Raw genomic sequence first — 24,308 nt, 5'->3', positions numbered from 1 at the left:
TTTTTTAAAACTACATGCAGATTTTTAGAAAATACGGAATGAAAGTCAAATTATATATACTGTATACTATGACTTAGGAGTTTCTTAGTCTGAAGCCGACACACAGACATTTCTTTGAGATAGAGTCATGCTTGCATTTATTTTGCTTTTGTTTCATTATCTGACTTACTCAACCTTTAAAGAGAGCTATGCAAGGTTCTGCCTTCTTTTTAATGAATTCTGCGGCTAAAAATAGATTTTAGCAAACAAATGTGAGTGATGAAATAGTGTATTGCTATATATAGTTATGTGGTTGTTAATATTTTGTAAGAGTGGTTACATGGTACTTTCAGCAACGTAACAACATCGTCCATAGTAATTAATATACATACATTTGTAGAGGGAGTAGGAGGAAAAGCATAGACTTAATTCAAGATCCAAATAATATATTTTTTTTTTTCATTTGCTTTTATGTACCGGGGTTTAAGTACCATCAGGGTTCGTGAGTAACCATGGTTTTAAATAATGCCCCTAGGTACGCATAGTAGTATTGCGCAATCTCCCAGAACACGAAGAAAGCACAGGAGTCATTTTTACAAGTGGCTCGAGCAGCGACACATCCAATCTCTCTGTCGGATCCCCACCAAAGGGGGTGCATCTCAAACGCCATTACAGCCCGCAACACAGGTGTGTAGACGCATTTCAACGGCAACCGGTCCACAGACAAGCCTTCCTTTACAACCTATCGTGCCTGCCTGGGGTTGGCGGGCCCAGCATTCACCCTGTCACACAGCCTCGAAGACAATGGGCCCAGCTGCCTGGACAGGAGGGGGAACCCCGGACGTCGCCGCGAGTTCCTACAGGCTGGGCTCGTGGAGCAAAGCCCACTGCAGCCTTCAGGGACGACTGTACCCGGAGCCTCCAACTTCGGAGCCCTAGGAGGCTCTTTAGCAATTTTGCATTAGGAATTTTTAAATCTTTCTCTTAAGTGACGCAGCCCCCTCCCTAACACCACCATCAGCACCAACAACAAATAAAAATGTGAGGCTCAGTCAGGGCTCACAGATTCATGCCTGCCCGACAAGCCTCTTCTCCGCAATAGAAAAGGCATCCTTGAAAAAAACACAGAATTGTGGCCACAAGGCCACAAGATCGGTCGCCTAGAAGCCTGGGAGCCAATGGTAAGGCACAGACGCGAGCTGAGCAGAGCTGGGGCTGCTAGCGGAGGCGGAGCCGGAGGAAATGGGGCGTGGTCTCCGGGAGACACACCCCCCTTATGGGCGTGGCCACCAGAAGACACAGGTCCGGAGCCCGGGTAAAGGGGGCGTGGCCGAGGGCCGGGGGCGGGCGCTGCAGCACCGAGGCCCCGCCTCCGCCCCCGCCCGGCCCTTCGCAAGCAGGACGCAAGCAGGGAGGAGAAAGGGAGGCGGCGGCACTGGCGCGCTCCTCTCGGGGACCGGCCGACCCGGGGAGCGAAGACGTCGCTCCTCACAGCCCTTCCTCCCGCTCCGAGCCGTCCCTTCTCGCCATGTCCCAGAGCAGGCATCGCGTCGTGGCCCCGCCACTGGAGCGCGAGGACAGCGGGACCTTCAGGTCAGCCTCGGGCAGGAGGGGCGGCCCCGGCGGGGCCCGGAGACGCGGGGCCGGGGAGGCGGGGGCGCGGGCGCGGGAGCCGGCTCTCCCGCGGCATTCTGGGTAAAGCCCCTTCCGGGCGTCCCCGCCCCCGCCGCTGCGGGGGACCGCGGGTCTCGGCCCCGCCCTCCCGGCCGCCGCCGGCGGGGGTCTGGCCTGGCCCCGCCCCTCTTTCTGAGTAGGGTGTGGGGTGCGCGGAGGTGGCGAGTCCGTGGGAAAGAGCTCTGTGGACTTGGTCCAGAGAGATGGCTGCACGGGTGACCTCCCTGTTCTGAGAAGCCTTCCTGCCTGCGTTTAAGTTAATCTCCCTAAAGACCCCCGCACCCTCCCCAGCCCCGCCGCATTGGGGCAGGTAGATGGTGTCCCTTGCCAGTTCTGGCCCTGGCCACTGGGGAGCTTTGAGTACCTCCTTGGCGCCCTTGGCAGCTGTCAAAACTGGCTTCTGAGATCCTGTTCCTTCCCGCTTTGGCATGCACACAAAGCACACCTCTTTCTGGTTCTTGCAGTTTGGGGAAGATGATTACAGCTAAACCAGGGAAAACGCCGATTCAGGTATTACACGAATATGGCATGAAGACCAAGAACATCCCGGTCTATGAGTGTGAACGATCCGATGTGCAAATACACGTGCCCACTTTCACCTTCAGAGTAACCGTTGGTGACATAACCTGCACAGGTCTGTATGCACAGTTAACCACATGACCATGCAGAGTTGGCTGTTAAGACTTGACATTACTTTTCCGTTCAGAGAAGTGCCTTTTTTTTTTTTTTTCACCAGAGGTAGCTTGTGGGGAGCTGGCACTTGAGACTGAGATGTCTGATCTCAGGTCACTGAGACCAACTTCATTGGAATTTTCTCTTCCCTAGATACCAAGAGAAGCTCAGAAACATAACCTAGGGATGGTAGGGTACTTCCAAGATTCAAGGAGAAGCAGAAGTTGTTCTTGGTGCAGTACTGGATCAGTAGGGGCTATCAGATTTCATAGTTTTTTCGTAATCACAGATGGCTAAATCTGGGTCAGGAGGCATGATTTGAGAACTTTCAGAGTCTCTCCACTCTGTGAATAGACCATTTGGCCCGTCAGGCCCATTATACAACACTGTATTCTGTATCTAAGCAAAATGAGGGGTCCAGAAGGCTCAAATACAATGTATTGCTTAGTAGAGTCTAGAGTCTACAGTTTCTGAAACTGTACAGGTATTTTAATAAGACATTATCCCCTTTCTTATACATGAGGAAACAGATTTGGAGAGCTCATAAATTACATTTCAGAGTTCAGACTCATAGCTTATTATGTTCTGTAAGTTTAAGAAAATAACTGAACTGCCCCTTTGTAAATGTAGATATTGTATTCCCTATCTATTAATCACAAGCACAAGAAATAGTGGGTACTAAATTTAATTTGGAATACTAGCAAGAAAAATATTCAGGAAGGCTGAAGATCCACCATGGGCTACCTGAAGGCATTTGTTTATATCCCTGGGAATCTGAAGTCCATTATTTACCTTGAAGCTTCTTTATAGATAAAATCCCACACTAGGCTGTGTGCTCTTTCAAGGCAGAGACTCTGTTCTCTGCTGTATCCGTGACACCTATGTTAACGGGTAAAAGAATATCCTCGAGTATCCTTTGATAAATGTGTGTCCTCTGATACTTGAGGGTCACACTTGAAACTTAATCCATGTGCCTTTTGTTTCTTCCACACAGAGCAATGGACATCTGGACTCTGATACCACTTCCACGGGGTTCTCAATACCTAATTTGAAATCAGAAAGAAAATGCCATGTGTGACTGGTCACTGAAATTTAGATACCAGTCTAAGTGATTAGTCAGGTTTGTCCATTATCCCTCTTAGCTACCCACGTAGGGATGTGGAACACACATAACAGAAGCTGTTACAATCTTCCCTACTGAAACATTCTCCACTGGACTTGTAGTCAGTGACAGCATAGCCAAGCAAATAGATTTTATCTAGTATAGGATGGGCCATTTGAGTACAGTTGTGCACCTTTTGCAGTGACTATTGCTGTAAGTAACTCCCTTAAAGAAAACTTTTTGCTACAGAAGAATTTTCTTCCTCTAGGAATAAGGGAAGAGTAAAATACTAAGTTGCATTTTTTCCAAAGGTATATATGCCATGGTCTACTTCATTACCATTTTATGTAACGGACACACATAAAGTAGAAATAATAAGGATTTTTATGTGAACATGCATATACTTAAATATATGAAACATTAAATCATGATTTTTAATGTATTAATTTCATGTGGGGACTATTTTATTATAGTGTGTAACTATGAGTGTGTATTTGTATTTACCTAGTAACTATGACTTTATATTTGTATTTATCTAGTCTATTAAGTATATAAATTCTGTAGTGACTTTGTATTATAAAATCATCTATACATGCTTCATATTTTCACAACATATAGTCTATACAATTTTTTTTTTTTTCATCTTAATTCAGGTGAAGGTACAAGTAAGAAGCTGGCGAAACATAGAGCTGCAGAGGCTGCCATAAACATTTTGAAAGCCAATGCAAGTATTTGGTGAGCTAAATTTCTTTGTATTCTGCAGCTCAAAAATATCATGGCTGAGGTAAGATTAAAAGTTTGGACATGCTCACAAAAGCAACAAAGTAAACAGTTGTTAGTGTCTAGCTCTAAAATTCTGTTCTTTGTAAAGACCTGTTATCCATTAAAGGCAAGTTTATTCTTAAAAATTAAAACCAGCAATTAACTATGAAATGAAGATTCTCATGAATCGGCCCCCCCTTATAGGGTACAGTAGTACAAAGCCAGAATTTTTCTGACAACTCTCTTGTGTTGTTTCTGGGCGTCCCCAGTGGCGCAGCAGTTGAGTGCTGGGTTGCAAAGCTGCCCGCAGCCTCTGGGGCGCCGGTTCAATCCCCAGCTGCTCCCCGGCCACTGGAGGAGGGTCCCACATGCAGACCTCTACTGCAGCCCCCTGCTCCCCTCAGCAGTGTACTTCAGTCCTTCTTCCTGCTCTGCTCCCCGCTCTGGCTTTGGTAAATTCTCTCACCCTCCCGTGCTTCTGACTATACCTAGTGCTTGTATAAATAAATAAATCTTAAAAAAAAAAAAAAAATGCAGACTTTAAAAAAAAAAAAAAGATTGTGTTGTTTCTACACTGACAAAATCAAACTGTGCGGTAGCAATGGATAATCTAAAGTATTCTTTAAGGAATTCCAGTTTAGAAGAAGGAGACAAAGGTATTTCTTCACATGATAGAATATATACAAATATAAGAGGATAGTAAAGTGAGATGTTAATTCTTGATATATCTATCCAAATTAAATTTATTCCACTTTAGGTGCTTTCTGATGGTGTGTCAGTTCTAAAGCATTTCATGTATCATAAAGTGGCATCCTTTGTTTCCTGAGAGGTATGCCCTGGGGCCTGGCATGCCTTCAAGTTCTTCTCTACATGCACTCAAATATCTTGGAGTACAATCTGATATAATCTGCTCATAGCCTATAGGAGAGTTTCCTGGGAATGTAGACTATGTGTTTTTGTTCTTGGTCATAGCAGGACTTATAGCTTAGAGATTATTGAGGTTCTCATGCAGCACTCCTCCCTTTTTCTTAGTCACTCTGAACCATTTGGGAAGTTTAGAAGTAACCAGTGACAAGCTTTGGATCTCACAAAATGATGCTTGATTCTGCAGGTCATCAATTATAATTGATTTATGCTAGCTTTCATGACATGTTAAATGGTGTGGCAGGTGTTAGATTTTCCCCTTGCTGTTGATGGCCACGCTATTTCTGTGCAGCCCAAAGTGTTGCATATATTTGTAAAAATGAGTGTGCAGAATGTCCTTTATGCACTTGGGCACTTCACTTTGTCAGCAAAAAAGGCTAACTACTATATATTTGTGCTTCTTGACAGATAAGATGGGAACACTAAGCTGTAATCAGGCCTAAAGTGGCCTGATTTAATTAATACAGAGACTTTCTCACTTCATCACAATTATTTGGGTAGCTTCAATTCAGCGTGCCTCATTGTAAGTGAATATTCATATTTCATCAGTCTATGTAAAGTTTCAAATTCTGGCACTTGGATAAGAAACTTGAGGAATTGGCAGTAACTAGACCTCATTAATCAGGAAAGAAATGACTCTTCAGTTGCCTTGGTAGTAGTAACCTTGGAATATAGCTTATTTAGTGTTAAGCACTGAACTCCCAAATAACTAGTAATTTCCAACTACTTAGAAGAGATTGTTCTCTTTTCTTGCAATCATATCCTCACATGCTGAAACCAGATCCATGCAGGCTATCTATTTTATGCAGGATACCTATAAACATTAGGAGGATTATCCTAGCATTGAGCAGATAACAGGTCAAACAGATCTTTCTTCCATAGTTCCTGGATGTAACACATTTATGATTTGTATCACACACATTGCCAGGCTATATTTCCTGGCTAGTCTTCCCTTTCTTGTGTAGTTGTAACCATAGTATACTTTATTTAAATACATTTTTATTGAACCCCTACCTTATACAAAGTACTACAGGGCATATAAAGGTAAGTAATTCATAGATCTTAAAATCCCCATCAAGGATTTAACAATCTGAACAGGGGTGGGGAAGGGTGAGTTTGGGTGAGGGATATATTTGTAAGGATATATAATTCATGGTAAAATGATTTCCGAAGAAAGTGTTAAACCCAGTATTAGAATTGCATAAAGGAGGAAGAAATTCTGTACCACTTGGGTGAAAGGATAGCCTTTTTAGCTGAAGTGACATTTGAAAATTACCTTGGGTCATAGACAGATCAGATTATAGAAGAGATGAGAGGAAAGGACTTTTCTTGGGAAATGAGCAGCAAGGCATAGAGGGTTAAATGGAAATGCTTGCTATTTGTTTAATACTTTGGAGAAATTATCTTGCTTTATAATACTTTAAAAAAATGTTTAGCTTTGCAGTTCCTGACCCCTTAATGCCTGATCCTTCCAAGCAACCAAAGAACCAGCTTAATCCTATTGGTTCATTACAGGTGAGTTCTTAGACTTTTCACACTTAACATTTTGTCTACTGAAAAAAGATGTCATAAATTGATAGTATCACAGGGGCTGAAACAAGGAATTAATATTTTAAAGATAAGATAGTATTTTTTTTTCAAGTTATCATTAGTTATTACAGTGCTAACTTGAAGTTGTTTTTCTATTTATTTACATTTTGGATATTCTTCCATATACAGTATCTGCCTTTGGTTTGTGGAATTCTCATTTGAGATCAAGAGGACCTCAGTGCACATGGGTAGAGTGTTTTATACTTTAAGAATATTTCTTGCCACGCTATGACAAACCTTTCTACTTCTGTTGAAACAGAAGACTTTAAAAAGGACCCGAGCCGGGTAACCTAACTCAAGAAAAGGGAAGTAGTCTGTTTATTTGCTTATTCTACCAAAAAAATATATTCAGCTTTGAATTTCAGCATGCAGAATATCCTCCCTGCAAATTATCCATGTGCTCTGTTGGACAGTTCCCCTACCTGTTATCCAACTAGTCCTTTGGTCTCTTTTTTGCTATGTGACTTCTTCTGTAGCTTTCTTCCCCTTTTTCTTTAACAGCATCCAAGTCTATTTGGTTGCTGTCTCTGCTGTCATCTGCTTTTGATTAAATGTAGTGGTTGGCCAGCTATAGATGTGGAAGTATAAAAGTAGGAGGGGAGGGGCCTCCCTGGTGGCGTAAGGGATTAAGACACAACCTATGAAGCTATCCGCAGCCTCTGCAGCATGAGTTCTATCCCCCAGCTGGCCAGGGAGCAACCTGTATATATTAACTAGGCATGAGGCAGCAGACCTCTCCTGACTTGCCCGCTGCTCCCCTCAGCAGTGTATTTCAGTCACTCTGCCTGTTCTGCTCCCCACTGTCTCTGGTGAATCCTCTCACTCCCCCCCCAACTCTGGCCTGTACCCCAGCTCTTGTATGCATAAATAAATCTTTAAAAAAAAAAAAGCTAGGAGGGGAAAGGCTTTAGGAACTGAGGGTAGTGAGACATGTGGATTTCTATGATATTCCCAAAAAAGGGTGATAGTAACTTGCCTTTCTTTTTGAACCCTTTTGATTGATAGCAGTTTACTGTGGCTTAATGGAAGAACAGCACTTGAGCAGAAAACAATGTCAACTTCAGTACTGTAGTCTTATAAAATGTAAAATGCAAGCATTTCTTTGGGAAACAAATGAGGGTCAGCCCTCATTTTTTCTTTGCAGAATATCATTCTTTTCAAATAGATAATTAGAAAGGAAATCAAAGTCATGAAGGAATATCATTTATGTGATTGAACCAATATATAATAAAAATGACTGTTAATTACTATTAAAAATTACTGTTGATTTCATAGGAACTGGCTATTCATCACGGCTGGAGACTTCCTGAATATACCCTTTCCCAGGAAGGAGGACCTGCTCATAAGAGAGAATATACTACAATTTGCAGGCTAGAGTCATTTATGGAGACGGGTACTTACTTCTTTTTACTCTCACACAGTTGAAGACATTGGAAATATTTTCATATGATGTATCACCACAGAAATATCTGTTGTGCTATTTTTTCAGATATTTCTGTGGGAAAAAAATTGACACTCTGCTACTCTACTGTCTCTCACTTTTCTGCAATTGAATTTAAGTGTAAATATTTGGCTTAAGATACTTTTACTTCATAATTTGATATTTATAAAAATCATCATGGTTGTTAATAAGAAAACAAATAATGGACCTTTAAAAGTCTTCATTGATGGATAATTGACTTTTAAAAAACATGTTTTGGAAAAATTAGTAAATCACTTAGATTCTTGTAGCTATTGTAAAAATAGGAATAGAAGATTACATTTGAAAACAAAATGATTAATAAGAGGCTAAATGACAAAAAAATTGCAGTAAGAGAAAAATGAAGTAGAAATTATCCTTTTGAATTATAGCATGTTCTTTGTTTTAAAGACCATAAACTTTGAGGAAAAATAGGTACTTGAAAAAGAACTAGTGAGAATTCCTATTTTAACTTCTCGCACATATTTTTATCATCTTTACAGTGGCTTGAAATGTAACTGTACCTTGGTTAGATATTAGTTTCAAATAATAAGCAATAGTTTGCCCCTGAGAGGTAGCCTGAGCTGGTGCAGAAGCAGGGACCTCAATTTCCATTTTTGATGCAGTCTTTTATTGGCAAGGTTAGATAAATTACTTAGCCTCGTTGAGCCTCAATTTTTAAAGCTTTAAAACAAAGGCATGGAAATAGATGGCTTTTTATTTTACCATCTTCTAAGCCCTTATTCATGTTAAACAAAGAAATTCCACATGGTAGTCAGCTTTAAGAGATGGTAAATAAGAAATAGGCATTGAGAGATAAGGGAGTAATTCAAATGTACCTTGATTAAATTTAATTTTTGGTCCTAATAAAACTAAATATAGCTCACTAAGTTGGATATAGGGAAGTATAACTGTCAGAGAAAAACAGAAATTATAACTTATTACTAAAGAAAACTGTTAAAAGAAATGCCTTCAGAAATGTAAGTATTAATAATTGTATGAAGCACAGCAAGAAAATATGTCGTCAGAAAACCATGAGCATAAAATCAGGAAATAAAATCAAGAGGTTGTTCTCTGATTAAACCCAATACTTTATGCTTTTATCATCCTTTATAGTCACAAACTCCTTTTCTAAATCTATCATTTCTATTTCTTTATTTAGGGAAGGGGGCATCAAAAAAACAAGCCAAGAGAAATGCTGCTGAGAAATTTCTTGCCAAATTCAGTAATATTTCTCCAGAGAACCACATTTCTTTAGTGAGTAGTGATCTTACAGCTATGATGTTAATGTGATTAAGCATCTCTTGCTGTAGGAAACTTCCCTTGATTTCATGTATAGATGCTTCACAGTTGCAGTTTTCTTTTTAGTCTCTTCATTGTTCTGTTGTATGCTACCCTTGTTGCATCCTATTTGTAAGCCAGGGACACGGGTGTGACCAGGTAAGTGAACTTGGGAAATACATTATTTGAAAGAAGTATATTAACTAGGAAATGAGAAGTAAGGACTTCAGCAGTGTCTTCTCTGAGTTTATGATAAAATAAGAGCTCCTTCTGTAGACAAATCAGACTATACACAAATAAATAATAGAATTTTAGTTTTACCTTAGTAAAAAAAAACTTCACACTCACTTCTTCTAAAATTAAATCAAATGACTCCAAAATCACAAAGCTCGTTAAGTTTACATTAAATTCTGTTAAATCAAGGAAGAGATCATTTCCAATGCCATTTAAGCTCTTCCAGGCAATATACACAACATTAAGGAAAGTTTTTATACTCTCAAAAACAAATATAACACTAACACCAAGACCTGACAATTTCAAATCCCATTGGAAAAAAATATGGATTAATCTCCCTTATGTTGAAACACCTTAATATTCAATAGAAATTAAAAGAATAAGGGGCCTCCCTGGTGGCGCAGCGGGTTGAGCGCAGCGCTGTGAAGCTGACTGCAGCCACTGCAGCGCAAGTTCAATTCCCGGCTGGCCAGGATTCTCCCATGGCGCGGCAGACCTCTCCTGTCTCACCCACTGCTCCCCTCAAGTAGTGTTTTCGGTCCGTCTGCCTGTTTTGCTCCCCGCTCTGTCTCTGGTGAATTCTCTCACACTCCCACCCTCTGGCCTGTACCCCAGTTCTTGTATAAATAAATCTTTAAAAAAAAAAAGAAATTAGAAGAATAGTATGTAAACCCGGCAAGGAAGCTTTATTTCAGTAATGCATGGATATTTCAAGATTAGTAAATCTGTAACTCTAATTAATCACACATTAAAGGATTAAAGAAGAAAAAAACAATCCTTTTAACGGATGCCAAGAATATATTTGACAAAACTCAGCACTCATCACAGAGAAACACTCCTTTTTTTTTTTTTTTTTTTGTGGGACCCTCACCGGTGGCCGGGGAACGAACTGGCGCTGCAGAGGCTGCGGGCAGCCTCACAGCCAAGCGCTCAACTGCTGCGCCACCAGGGGAGGCCCCACAGAAAAACACTTCTAAATTATCCCTGTTTTGATCAAAATATATGCTTGAAAAAAATCAAGCACTTGTTTACATATTACATTCATCCCCATTAATTTCAGAAATAAAATAAAGATATCCACTAATACCTTTTTTTAAATCTTTTCAACTTTTTTATAGTATATGTTCTGCTTTATAATGATTGAAATTTAATATTAAAATAATAAAGTGATGAAAATTGCTCTGTATTTTAATTGTTCCATTAGATTTAATTCTTTGCAGATTTGTTTATAGTGTTCTTATATATCTTATGTCTTAATGTGATCATCACAAAATTCAACCGAGAGACTTTTGTACTATAGAAAAGTATTTTTAAACACTTCTAGTATATAATTGCACATGCTTCTATATTTTCTTGTGACTTTTTTATGTGTATACTTGTGTTACCTAGTTAAAATTTTAAAGTTAAAGTGCTTTTTTGCAAAGCACCAAATCTATAGTTATGTCCATATACAGTAACATAACTTTAAGCTGCAATATATGATAAATGAAACAAGTAATGTCTGTTGTATGAAAATTTGAGTAACAACAATTATACAGGAATGAAATATTTACATAAACCAAATGGATTGCACCATTATTGTGCTATTGTCTCAAAGAAAAAGTCATGCACAACCAGAAGTATCCCAATAGTTACTATTGTTAGGCAAAAAAACACACTATTGTGGGGGGGGGGAACTGACAATTTTCATATATTCAGAAATGTGTTTTGAAAGGAGAAACCTGAAAGGCCCCCAAATTGTAGCATAACATGAATCGATTTGTTTTCAAATAGATTTGGTGATATTTTTAAAATATGACTTTAAATGTCAGCCCTTTATTTTCATGTATCCCCTTTTAAGATTTACATTTATAGTGACAGCAAGTGCTCTGTAACATTCATCGGATTAGGCAAAGATCAAGTCAGTCATCTTGCATATGGGTTAATCTGCAAAAAGTGCAAAAGTGTGAAACAAAAATCTCGATTATATACATATGACTCAGTTTGTAAAGGAGAAAAAGGTGAGTAGTGTATACTTTCTAATAGAGTGCACTTTAGCACAATGCCAGTAGACTGAACTCAGAGTAGGGCTCCCTAATTTGGAGTTAGGACTTCTCTCTCAAGTGTGTTTCATGTTGCATAGTGAAAAAAAATCAGAAATCTTTTAGATCTGTATCCTTGCTCTGTGGAGAAGGGCAGGGTAAGAAAAATTAACAGTGAAATTTATTTTTGAAATAATTTGCTTAATCAATCAAATATTTTATGGTTGCTAAAGCTATGCACTGTTGAATAAACTCAGCCAGGAACAGCAGGCTAAGGAAACAAAAGTTTAAAATGTCTAAGCCAACTGGTGGCTATCCTCTCTTTAACATCTAAATTTCATGTGCACTGAGAAAAATATTACTGCTTCAAAGCAACCAAAATGATAGGCAACTGAGGTCTCAAAACAGATACTTCTTCCCCCATCACCATGAGGCTCAACCACAGTTCCTTCCTCAGAATTAATGTGTCTGTAATTAACCTGAATATGTCCAGTTAACTCAAACACCACACACCTCCAGACTTCTCAGTACAAACTTAAAATTTACCCTAAAACTTTCATTTCCTTTAAAATTGTTTCTGCTAATGCCCTATTGTAGAATTTTCCAACAAAAAAAAAATAATAATTAAATTGTAAAAAATTTAATTCCTATAAAACTTGGTACTTTTATTGGATTTTTGACTGCTTTACAGAAAAAATGCTCTGTAGGTGACATATACTTTTAATAACAGTGTTGGAACCCAATCCTAGTTAAGAGTGTTAATCTATATTTCTGTTTTTCAGACAAATGTAGTAGGACATTCTTTAGGATGTACTTGGCATTCCTTGAGGAATTCTCCAGGTGAAAAGATCAACTTGCTGAAAAGAAGCCTCCTTAGTATTCCAAATACAGATTACATCCAGCTGCTTAGTGAAATTGCCAAGGAACAAGGATTTAATATAACATATTTGGATATAGGTATGATTTATTTTTCTTTTGGATTATCTCAAAACAAATTTCCTTCTTTTTCTGAGAGAAGTACTAGTTTACTGAACCAATTTTTAATGTTCGATAACTAATTAAATTTCTAAGTATATACAATCAGAATAAGAAATACAAATAATACTGACAGTTAATAAGAAAAATAATGTTTTTTAAAAACTATTCTGCATCTTATTTATTTAGCAAGTTTATTTTTAAAATATGTTTGAGAAATAAAAACTTCTTTCATAGTTTATTTCATTCATCAGAAATTCTGACTACATATAACTACCAGAGCAGTAACATCTATAACCAATATGTCCCATTCTTATGGAAAATAGCTAATATCTATATAGTTACAATAGTAACAGCAGCAATAGCTAAGATGTATAGTTTTGCTCTGTGCCAGGCCCTGTTCTATATCAACTTAACTGCAGTCTCAGAGTAACCTTTGTGAAATGAGTTCTGTTACCATATATTTCCGTGTGTGTGTGTGTGTGTGTGTGTGTGTGTGTGTGTGTAAAATAAGGTAAGATACCTTTGAGAAACTCGTCCAAGGCCACTTAGCTAGTCAGTGGTAGATCCAGATTAGGTAAAGAATCTCAATAGATTGACTGTTGAACTAGTCCTGATTAGGCAGCATAACCAAAAGACAACCACATTTCTAGAGCAAGTAGCAAATTTGTGAGTCCCAGTCTCTTCAATTTGTCACGTCGAATCTATTCTGAGATAAATGGTGACAATTCAATGTATAAGATTATCCCAGCCCAACTGTCATCTATATTTTCTCTAGCTCTTAGTCTTAGATAAGACAACTGCAGACAGATTGGAAAACAAGTCAGATGGATTTTTAAAATTCAGTTTAAAAAGCTGAGCAATTTGTGTTTGTGTGTGATAGGTATACTGAGATTGATGTAGAACCTAGGAATTGCATGGAGACAGAAAATTAGCAAAGGTAGCTCATGAGAGACTATTCATCCAGTAAATATTTATTAAGTGTCCATACTTTTGGATGGTTAAGACCCAGAACTGAATGTCTTGTCATGAATAGGACTAAGGAAGAATCCTTAGTCCTTTGAATCCCAGAAAATAAGAAACCTGAGGTGATTTTTTAATTATGAATTAATGATGTCTTTGAAATACTTCTTACTAATTTCGAGAACAAAATAGTGATTATAAACTCAGAACAGTTGTCTAAAAACCACAGTCAGTTATTTTGGCAAACTTCTATGCAGTTACCTTCCAAAGAATCTAGGTGTTCTTCAAGGGAGATGTTTGGAGTTGCCTTTGGAGTTTTTTTTTTTTTAAATGCAGGACTGGCCACTGCATCCCCAATTTTGCATTTTGTTTTTGATTGAGCAGGTCAATGCAACCTCAGCCTTTATTTCCTTAAAGTTCTGTCAAGTGATTATGAAGCTCAGCTGTGTTAGAGAATAGCTATAACTTAGCATTATACTTTGGTTTTCATTTCATTTGTACAAGGATAACAAAGATAATGATTAGGCTATTAGATCATGAATACTTATGGAAGGATGAACATAAAATATTACGATAATAAAAGCTGTTTATTTATAAAGGATCTGCTCTCTTTTCCCTTGGCATTTACAACCATGTCTGAATATGTCCTTGCAGAAGAACTGAGTGCCAATGGGCAGTATCAGTGTCTTGCTGAATTGTCCACCAGTCCCATCACAGTCTGCCATGGCTCGGGGATCTCCTGTGGTAACGCACAGAGTGATGCCGCTCACAACGCTCTGCAATATTTGAAGATAATAGCAGAAAGAAAGTAAACTTGAGAAACACGGAAAACCCTTCAGTAGCACATAGTTTCCCTTTCTCTCCTTCCCAAGTAAAACATTTACTATAAAGTCTGAGTTTGTGTGTTGTTTCTCTCTCTTCAGAGTCCATCCACATTCCACATTTAATTATCTCCTAGTAGTTGTGTTAAGCTCTTTTTAATGGCTTCAACTTTGTATTGGTATATTGTATTTATAAACTTTGTACCATAGGCAGAGTGTAGCACCCATTTTACAATGCCATGTACATAGAAGGAAGAAACTGCATGATTATTGATGATGATGATGGTAATTAAGGTGAAGAAATAAAACTGCTAGCAACAGTCTTTCTTACTGGTGCTTAACCTCTTTATTGCGCAAGGCTCTGTAAAAGGAATTCAAAGGAATTCTAAGGAATTAGAATGTTGATGAACACAGTAACAGGCTCTTGCTGAATGTGATTATTAAATTTCAGGGAACATGATTAGTCTGCTGTGTATTTGAATCCATGTAATAAAGAGCTGTTGTTATAATGGGTTCTGCTCATTTTATATGTTACTGGTTTGACAGTGGCTCCTTTCTTTTGGCTATTCTTGACAATAACTGAGTTTAAGGTACCCCCAAGTCACGCCTATGCTTTCTCTGCTTCTGGTTCTATCAGTTAGGAAGCATGCATTCTAAAGATACAGTTCAACTCCTGTCAGATTGTCCAGATTTTCAAGGAAGTTAACTGCATCATCAGGTGCAGCATTTTGTTTACCCCTTTGCTGAGGCTCTTAATCTAGTTGGTTGTACCCATTAACCTTGTTAGGTTAATTCCCCAGTAGGCTGAACAGGCAACTATGCCTGTTTTAGATGCATCAGTGGTAGGAAAAGATGCTATATGACATTTATAACAAGTTTCAATAGGACAATTAGTGCTTAAAGGACTCTGGAATAAGGCCTTGCCATCTGTAACAGAAAAATAAATACCTTTCTATAAATAGCTCCTGCTATGTTGCTGGACCTTGGTAGAGATGTAGCACCTAACAATGGAACATTCCATGGCCTTGTTGCGAAAACTATTAGGAACTGGATTCTAAAGGTCCCATCAAGTGAGAAGGGTGGGTAAGTTGTGCAGAAATCCTTTGTAAGATGAAGGCTACGTGTGGGACCAAACAATGGATAGAGGACACTATGCTACTTTGGCAGGGAGCCCAGATTCATGTGTCAGCCACCAGTGTTGTACCACTGCCTTTTCCTCAGCTCACACCTATCACCACTGATCCTGTGTGGCCAGTTGTTCATGGAAGTGAAAAGACCTGAACTTGACTCAGGCGGGTAAGGCCAATACAAGGGTGCAAACTGAAAATAGATGACAAGATCACAACCCCACTAAGTGTACCATGAAAGCTAGTGATGAGGGGAAATCCAATAAGAGAGCAGTTTGGATAATACACACAGAAGTACTGTTTGTGTAGAAAGTGGCCCAAAGTCAGATGGTACTTGGCAACCGACTTGGTCAGGAGGTTAGGGACCTGAGAAGAATAGACAAGACGAATAAGGACAAGAAGAACTGAAATAATGATACGTAAATGGGTACAAAGTGTGGAGAGCTTCGCATTATATGCTGATCCAACCATTAAACACCCATGCTGGGAGAGCCCCTAAACAACCAAGCTGATGAAGTGACTTGGCTTGCTGACATCATCTAGCATCTGGCATTTGATAGCCACTGTGATGGGCTTAGAGGCTAAGGACTGGCCCCATGGGTTGGACCTCCACATTCACAACTGATCCAGTTATACCCACAGCTAATGGTTCAGCCTGCCAGCAACAAAGATAAATGCTGAGCACCCATTCCTCAAGGAAACCCATCAGCCACGCAGTGGCTCACTCGCAATGCCCCACCAGGGGCAGTGATTCATTTTGACAAGAATGAATTTTGACAGCATTTTGTTTTGTGCGAGTAGACATGAATTACTATGGAGTAGCTAAGAAGTTTGAAAAAGATTTACATCAGGAAAAAAGAGGCAGAAGATAGAGACAAACCAAGCATATGGGATAAAAGCAAGAAAGAGGTCAGGCTTAGAGATGATATATTTGCATATATGATGAGAAATTAGAGCTCATTTAGGTACCAGATTAAGAATTAGATGGTGTTTTCAGTGCTGAGCTCTACTACAAATACATTTCAATTCATGAGCTTTCCTCTTTATTTTATTGCAATCTCCTTTGTGGCCAGACGGGTGTGTTACTGCACAGTATTTATTGATTTGAAATTCCAAAATTGACAGGAATACCCATTCCTGGATGATTTTGTTTTGCTTTACATTTCTAGTGAATAGGGTGATTTTATTGCCAAAGGAAAGTTAAGGATTATTCATGCAAATAAACAGGACTTAAGCAAATGCCATGTTTTCACTTGATTATAGTAGGACAATAGTAAAGATTAATGTTAAACAAAAATACCGAGTATTTTTGCTTATGTCCTATTGGCCATCTTCCACTTGAAGCACTGGACTAAGAGCAAATTCATACTGCACTTTAGGGTTTAAAAAAAAATAATATGTAGTCTTTACTAAAGATTTAACTATGTCTCCTGACACTGGACAAGACATTTTACATGTAGTACATAAAACCATATCTCATGCAGTAATTGAGCAGTTTTGAATCAGATTTCCTGGACTTGAATTTAGTACCAACACTTAAAAAGCTATATGAATTTTGGGCCAGTTGCTTGAGCTCTCCATTCCTCATCTCTAATGTAAGAGCCTCCATGATGATGGGATGGCAGATTCTGGTCCAGCCCTCCCACGCAAGAGACACCAGGGGGCTGTTTTCAGACATTGGGCAACAACACAGATTGTTAGCCTGGAGGGGAACACATTAAGTGAACCCCCACATTCACCCTAGTTCTCTGTCCCTGGGCACATTTTCTAGACTTCAGTGTGAACAAGTAAAATCTTATAAGGGGTGTTGAATTGATGAGTTTGATGGGTTGAATTGTGTGATGGGTATCAGAGGAAAGGACATACATGAGAAGGAATTTTAAAGTCCTACATGGGGATCCCTAACCATCAAGCTTCATGTGTGCAAAGCTGGGGTGTGATTTCTGGAAATGACTGTGAACTGTGCCAAATATATTTGGAGCCTGTTTGGTGGCCATCTTATCTCCAGAGTTCTAATTTTGTCCTTACTTCTCTGTTTGTGGAGTGGAAGAGTGTACGTGGGTCTGCTGATAGGAAGATGAAGTGATATAATGAATATGCAAGCACTTTGAAAACCTTGAAATTGAAAAAATGCAAGGCATTTTTCTTACAAAATTATGAAATTGGGGTGACTCACTCTAATATAAATTCCTCCTATAAAATTTCAATTAAGCCTTTAAGGTACAGTCTCATGGGATCAGTAAACAGCAAAAACTTTGGCCCTAGGACAGAACCTTAAGGCCATTTGTGTCATTCTCCGAATCTGTAGCACTTCCTGCAGTTACAGTCTGTGCTGTATTGTTTGAGGATAGGTGTTTTTAAAAAAAAAAAAAAAAAAAAAGATTTATTTATTTATTTATACAAGCACTGGGTACAGTCAGAAGTGCGGGAGGGTGAGAGGTGAGAGAATTCACCAGAGCCAGAGTGGAGAGCAGAACAAGCAGACTGACGAAATACACTGCTGAGGGGAGCAGCGGGCGGCAGGAGAGGTCTGCGTGCCATGTGGGACCCTCGACTGGCAACAGGGGAACGAACCTGCACTGCAGAGGCTGCAGGCAGCTTCGCAACCCCACACTCAACCTCTGCACCACTGGGGAGGCCCAGGTCTTTTTTCTTAAGAGAACTTTGGTTGCTATTTAACAGTTAAAGCAGCACTGTCCCCAAAAAACTATCATGGAAACCACATATATAATAGAAAATTTTCTAATAGAAAATTTAATAGGTAAAATTCATTCTAATTTACTTTATATTTATTTCCAAAACATTATAATTTCTAACATGTAATCAATAAGAAAATTATTGAGACATTTCTTATCCTTTTTTATATAGTGTTTTAAATTTTGGCCAATATTTTACAACACAGGTCTATTCAAATTAACCACATTTAAAGTGCACAACAACCACACCCATGGCGAGTGGCTACCTTAACTTAGAATAGCTAAGATTTACGTCACAAAATTGTCAGTCTCCTGAAGGCATGGCTCTCCTGCTCCACATGCCCCCCTTTTTATTTTGCCTTTAGTAACTCCTCCAGGGTTTCTGTAAGGAATGCTACAGCCTACCCATGTTCTTTCAGACCTTGACTTTCACTTAATTGCAGAAAATCCCCTCCATTATTATAGAAGACAGAGATTCTGGATTAACTCTCCTCTATCAGAAAATATCTCTCTAGGAAAGCCTTCAATTGTAGCACTATGGTGCCAGACAGGTATCTTAGAACCAACATTTTATTTTTAAAAAATTTTTACCGAGATGTAATTGATATAATTAGTTTCATTATGCAGCATAGTGGTTGGATATTTGTATACAGGCAAACCTCATTTTACTACATATCACTTTATCATGTCTTACAGATACAAAGTTTCTTACACATTGAAAGTTCACAGTAACCCTGCTGTGAACAAGTCACCATCATTTTTCCAATGACACTTTCTCACTTTGTTTCTCTGTGTCACAGTTGAGTAATCCTCACAATAGTTCACACTTTTTTCACCAGTATTATACCTGCTGTGGTGACCTGGGACCAGTCATCTGTGATGTTGCTACTATAATTGTTTGGGGGTTCCAGGAACTGAGCCCACATAAGACAGTGAACCTAACTGATAAACGTTTTGTGTTCTGACTGCTCCACAGACAGTGTGTACACCCCACCCCCTGCCCCACACTCTCTCTCCTTGAAACTCCCTCTGCCTTGAAACACAACACTATTGCAATTAGGTCAGTTAATAACCCTCTACAGGCCTCTCTGCATTCAAACGAAAGGAAGTCTCACAAGTCTCTCATGTTAACTGTAAAGCTGATTAAGCTTAGTAAGAAAGCTTAGTGGGGAAAGCCCAGACAGAGCAAAAACTGTGCCTTCTGGACCAAACAGTTTGCCAAGTTGTGAATGCAAAGAAAAGAAATGTTCTTCAAGGAAATTAAATGTGCTACTCCAGTGAACACATAAATGATAACAATGTGAAATCTCACACATCCACTGGGGTAGGCTAGAGCCTACAACTCAGGGAAGAGTTGCATTTGGAGAGAGCCCACAGGAAGTCATTCTGCTGGCAAAATTCCTTCTTGTTTTGGGTAGGTCAGTCTTTCCTATTTAAGTCTTCAGCTGGTTGGATGAGGACCACTCACATAATGCAGAATAATCTGCTTTATTCAAATACACTGATTTAAAAAATAATCTCACCCAAAATAATATCTTCACAGAAATATCCAGAATTATGTTTGGCTATATATCTGGGTACTGTGGCCCACTCAAGCTGACACATAAAATTAAGCACCGCATCCCCCTGGTTTTCCATTTCATCTTTTTCTTTCCTTCCATTCGCAACTCCAGAGGACAGGTTATATAGTTGTGCTTAGCATTTCCTCACCTCAGTCCTTCATCTTACTAGTTTGCTTTGACCCCACCACATTGACATTTTCCCTCGGACTCAAGCTTCCACTGCCACGTGGAATGGTAATTCTGGAACACAGTTTCCAGTAAGCATGTTTCATAGTTTATTTGCTTTTTAAGTCAATAATAATAATTTTTAGATGTACAGGAATTCCCCTGTTGGCAATTTTTCTGTAAACCTAAAATCATTCCAAATAGAAAGTTAAAAATCTGTTATGATATTACATTTCATTGGATACATTAAAAAAAAACTTTTTTAAGATTTATTTATACAAGCACTGGGGTACAGCCCAGAGGTGCGGGAGGGTGAGAGAATTCACCAGAGACAGAGCAGGGAGCAGAACAGACAGAAGGACCGAAATGCACTGCTGAGAGGAGCAGCAGACGAGACAGGAAAGGTCTGCTGCTCCATATGGGAATCTCCCTGGCCGGCCAGGAATTGAACCTGTGCTGCAGTGGCTGCGAACAGCTTCACAGCGCTGCACTCAACCCACTACCCCACTGGGGAGGCCCCGGTACATTAAAAATTTTTTTTAAAAAGAGTCCGCATAAAAATATGTTCAGTGAACTTTGCATTAAACAAGTTTATGTATTATAGGACTTATTGGGTCCTTATATAATATCCCAGTGGGATATTTACTGAGTAAATAGCATTTTTTAAATATATCTGATTATCAGAATCCTATAAACACCATGTGGAATTAGCTCAGAGGAACACATTTTTTGGAAAATACCAATTTAACCAACTCATTCTCTAAATCCTTATTGTTCTTATTATCTTATAGACACACAGCATAAGCACAATTTATTTTTATTTCTTTCCTAGTATATACTTTAGTCTTACTCCTGGGCCTATAGGGACTCATAGTTTGACATGTCAAGTTTCTAGTATTGGTGCCATACACACAGAGAATGCTCCTAACTTAGTAAGCTTTACATTATAGCTAGTAACTTAAAATTAGCAAATACCTTTAACTATAGAAACTTCTGCACATTCGCCACCAGTAGGACTCATACAAATTACCAGGCTATTCCACCCTCAAATCTTGCCATGAAGGCCACTACATACTCTGTCCACTAACAAACCATGCAGTGTTAGGTAGGAGATATTAACCACCATCTATTTCATATTAGTGTGGCGGTGATCTCACAGTGGAATTAGATACAAAGCACAGCTAATCCAAGTTCAACCAGGCTAAGATCAGCCTATCAATTGAACATGATAGACATTAGGGTAAAGCCCCCTCAGGTTTGTCTATACTACCTGGTTTGGAAAAATTGTTTTTCCTTAGTATTTAATTTTAGGACCTGTGAATAGAACAGCTCTTTAGATATATCATATAATCCTAAATCAATTTACTATGGTGATGAAAGATAATTAGGTAATATAAAGGGTGTTCTGATCAAGGACTGAGTTTCATTTCATTTGAAATGAGGTCAGTATTTAATTTTGCAAGTTAAATAATCTTGACTTTACTATTGAAAGAAAACTGGGATAGACAAAAGTAAATTTATTTTTCACATATATGGGAAAGAAACCCATATTCATCAGTTTGACTGTCCAAGTTGAGGAATTAAGATCTTTACAACAAAACACTTTTCCTTTGAGGAATTGGGATTGGCCCTACTGCACAAGGTTGTAAAATCTGAAGGAAAAACTCTGTTCATACCTGCAGTGCCAGCAAGGCGTGGGGCAGCTTCTCCATCGATTCAGGAGACAAAAGGAGAGTCCTGGAGCCCTCAGTGGCTTCTGCAGGCTTTTAATGATATTTCTACACCATTTTTAGTGAGGCAACCAGGTGCAGGACACACAGGGGGATCAGAGGGCCAGGAGGCTGGCAGCCCCTCAGCTCTGAACAAATCTGTACACTTTCTCTTCGGTCTCTTCTCGCAGCCGTTGCTCAGTCGCTCTCAGCAGCTCTCCACCACACGCGTTCTCTGCGTGACGCCGACCTTATAGCCTCAGCCTCCAGGCTCAGGTGTGCCCAGTTACACATGCCCACGCCATACTCCAGGTGTCTGCCATCTGGCATGCGATTCGGGGCTCAAGCTCCCAAGTGCCTCGGCATTAGCACATCCAAAGCCACAGGTGATAGCCCAGAGGCTAGCAGTTTGTAAAAGCCTGACGGATTGATCTTCATTTACCCTACAATACCACTTTATAGCCAATTGTGACTATCAGGGAAATGTGAATATTTTGCTTATTTCACAGTGAAAATATACTTTCTGGAAAACTCCTCATGAGAGAGCAGAACCCTGGCCACCCAGGGATCTGAAAGTCCACAACACCAGGCCCAGGGAAGGCAGCCCCTCCCAGAGTGGGGGGCGGGGCGGCTTTCTGTGTTTTTTTTTTACTTTCACACAGAACACTTCACTTCTGACACTTTAATCACCAAATATGTTGGGGTTTTTCCCCTCACACCAAACATGCTGGAAAATCAGTAGGTGTCTTATAATTTAATTCACTTCTGACACTACCATAGGCTAGGCATTCAGTCCTATGTGACTGCTACCCCACAACACCGATAAACTCCAAAGAATCAACATCAAGTTAACTATGCTTTCCAAACATAACCAAGTAGAACTAGAAACCAGTAAGTTGAGAACTAAGTCTTATAAGGATGGATATTTAAAAATGTGATACCTGAGTTAAGGACAAAATTATAAGGAAAATTCCAAGATATGAGCGCTGAATGATTTGAAAGCATAGCCTACAAAAATCTGTGCAATATAATAAGCAGTATACAAAGGAAAAATATAAGCATATTTAGTTGCAGACACAAGAGAACTAAACTAAGAAATATGAGATGACAGAAGGCTAACAAATATAGTAAAGAGACCTAGGAGAGAAATAAGTATAAAGGGGATAAAAAATCAATTAAAAAAGAGAAAAAATATTGGGGGCTAGTAGTGAACCAAAGATAGTCCTAATAGACAGGACTGTGGCAGAATTTTTAAAGGGGAAAACTAACACACAAATCAACCTGGAAAAAGAAGGTGCAAAGAAGCAAAATGCACAATAAAAAGGGACAAATAATTATACTCTTTTTTTTCTTTAAAGATTTATTTATTTATTTATTTTTACAAGCACTGGGTACAGTCAGAAGCATGGAAGGGTGAGAGAATTCACCAGAGCCAGAGCGGGGAGCAGAACAGGCAGAAGGACCGAAGTACACTGCTGAGGGGAGCAGCGGGCGGCAGGAGAGGTCTACGCGCGTCATGTGGGACTCTCACCCTGTGGCTGGGGATCCAACTGGCGCTGCAGAGGCTGCGGGCAGCTTTGCAGCCCAGCACTCATCCGCTGCGCCACCAGGGGAGGCCCAAGGGGCAAATAATTATAAAGCAAAATTTTTTTTTTAATTTACTTATGTATGCATACAAGTACCGGGCTACAGGCCAGAGGTGATGGGGGTGAGAGGATTCACCAGAGACAGAGTGGGGAACAGAACAGGCAGATTGACCAAAATACGCTGCTGAGGGGAGCAGCTGGTGAGTTAGAGGTCTGCTGCGCCATGTGGGTAACTCCCTGGCCGGGGATCAAACTCGTCTGCAGTGGCTGTAAACAGCCCTCCCCACCAGGGAGGCCCATATAAAGCAAATTTTAAGAAATAATAAATATTATAAGCAATTGTACCTAAGAACTTTCCAAATTTAGATAAAATTGGCAAATATTCTAAAGACCAAAAACCTCATATATCATAATAGACTAATAACTATTAAGACAATTTAAATGAAATGAAAAGCTAAAAAAAAAAAAGCCCATGCCTGAACAATTCTAGAGATGAGTTCAATCAAACTTTACTGCAAAGTTTTACCCAATGGGAGAAAATACTTGCACATCATGTTTTTAGTAAGGGGTCAATATCCAAGGTCTACAAAGAACACATAAAACTTAATAAAAAGAAAGCAAATAATCCAATATAAAAAATGGGCAGAAAAACTAAATACACACTTCTCTGCAGAAGACATACAGATGACCAATAGCCATGTGAAAAAATGCTCATTATATAATTAAGAAAATGCATATCAAAATGACAATGAGATGACACTTCACACCTGTGAGAATAACCCAAATCAAAAACACTAGAAACAAGTGTTAGGAGGATATGGAAAAAAGGAACCCTCACACCTTGGTGGTAGGAATGTAAACTGATCCAGCTCCTATGGAAGGTCTGTAAACCACTGGAATATGGAGGCTTTCTGGAAACATTAAAAATAGAGCTACCAAATGATTCAGCAATTCTAAGGTATCTACCTAAAGTATGAAAAAACACTCATATAAAAGGATATATACA

At 39.2% G+C, this 24,308-nt stretch overlaps 1 protein-coding gene across 2 annotated transcripts; it reads left to right on the top strand.

Moving 5' to 3' along the window:
• Nucleotides 1-1,507: 1,507 nt before the first annotated feature.
• Nucleotides 1,508-14,448, top strand: PRKRA (protein activator of interferon induced protein kinase EIF2AK2; the record flags this gene model as incomplete). 2 transcript variants are annotated; one of them, XM_084235723.1, is made up of 8 exons in its annotated part: nt 1,508-1,572; nt 2,118-2,287; nt 4,081-4,162; nt 6,550-6,628; nt 7,979-8,096; nt 9,325-9,419; nt 12,481-12,655; nt 14,291-14,448. In XM_084235723.1, 8 exons carry the CDS (start codon nt 1,508-1,510, stop codon nt 14,446-14,448), a joined length of 942 nt encoding a protein of 313 aa, XP_084091849.1. The 2 variants fall into 2 exon arrangements, with proteins under 2 accessions (XP_084091849.1, XP_084091850.1); XM_084235724.1 differs by lacking the exons at nt 1,508-1,572; nt 2,118-2,287 and having other exon boundaries at nt 4,150-4,211.
• Between the last annotated feature and the right edge of the window lie 9,860 nt (nt 14,449-24,308).

Source organism: Talpa europaea (assembly GCF_964194135.1).
Source record: "Talpa europaea genome assembly, chromosome: 1".
In the NCBI taxonomy this organism is placed as follows: Eukaryota; Metazoa; Chordata; class Mammalia; order Eulipotyphla; family Talpidae; genus Talpa; species Talpa europaea.
The sequence above is the reverse complement of the archived record's forward strand: the minus strand, read 5'-3'. Positions and strand labels throughout refer to the sequence as shown.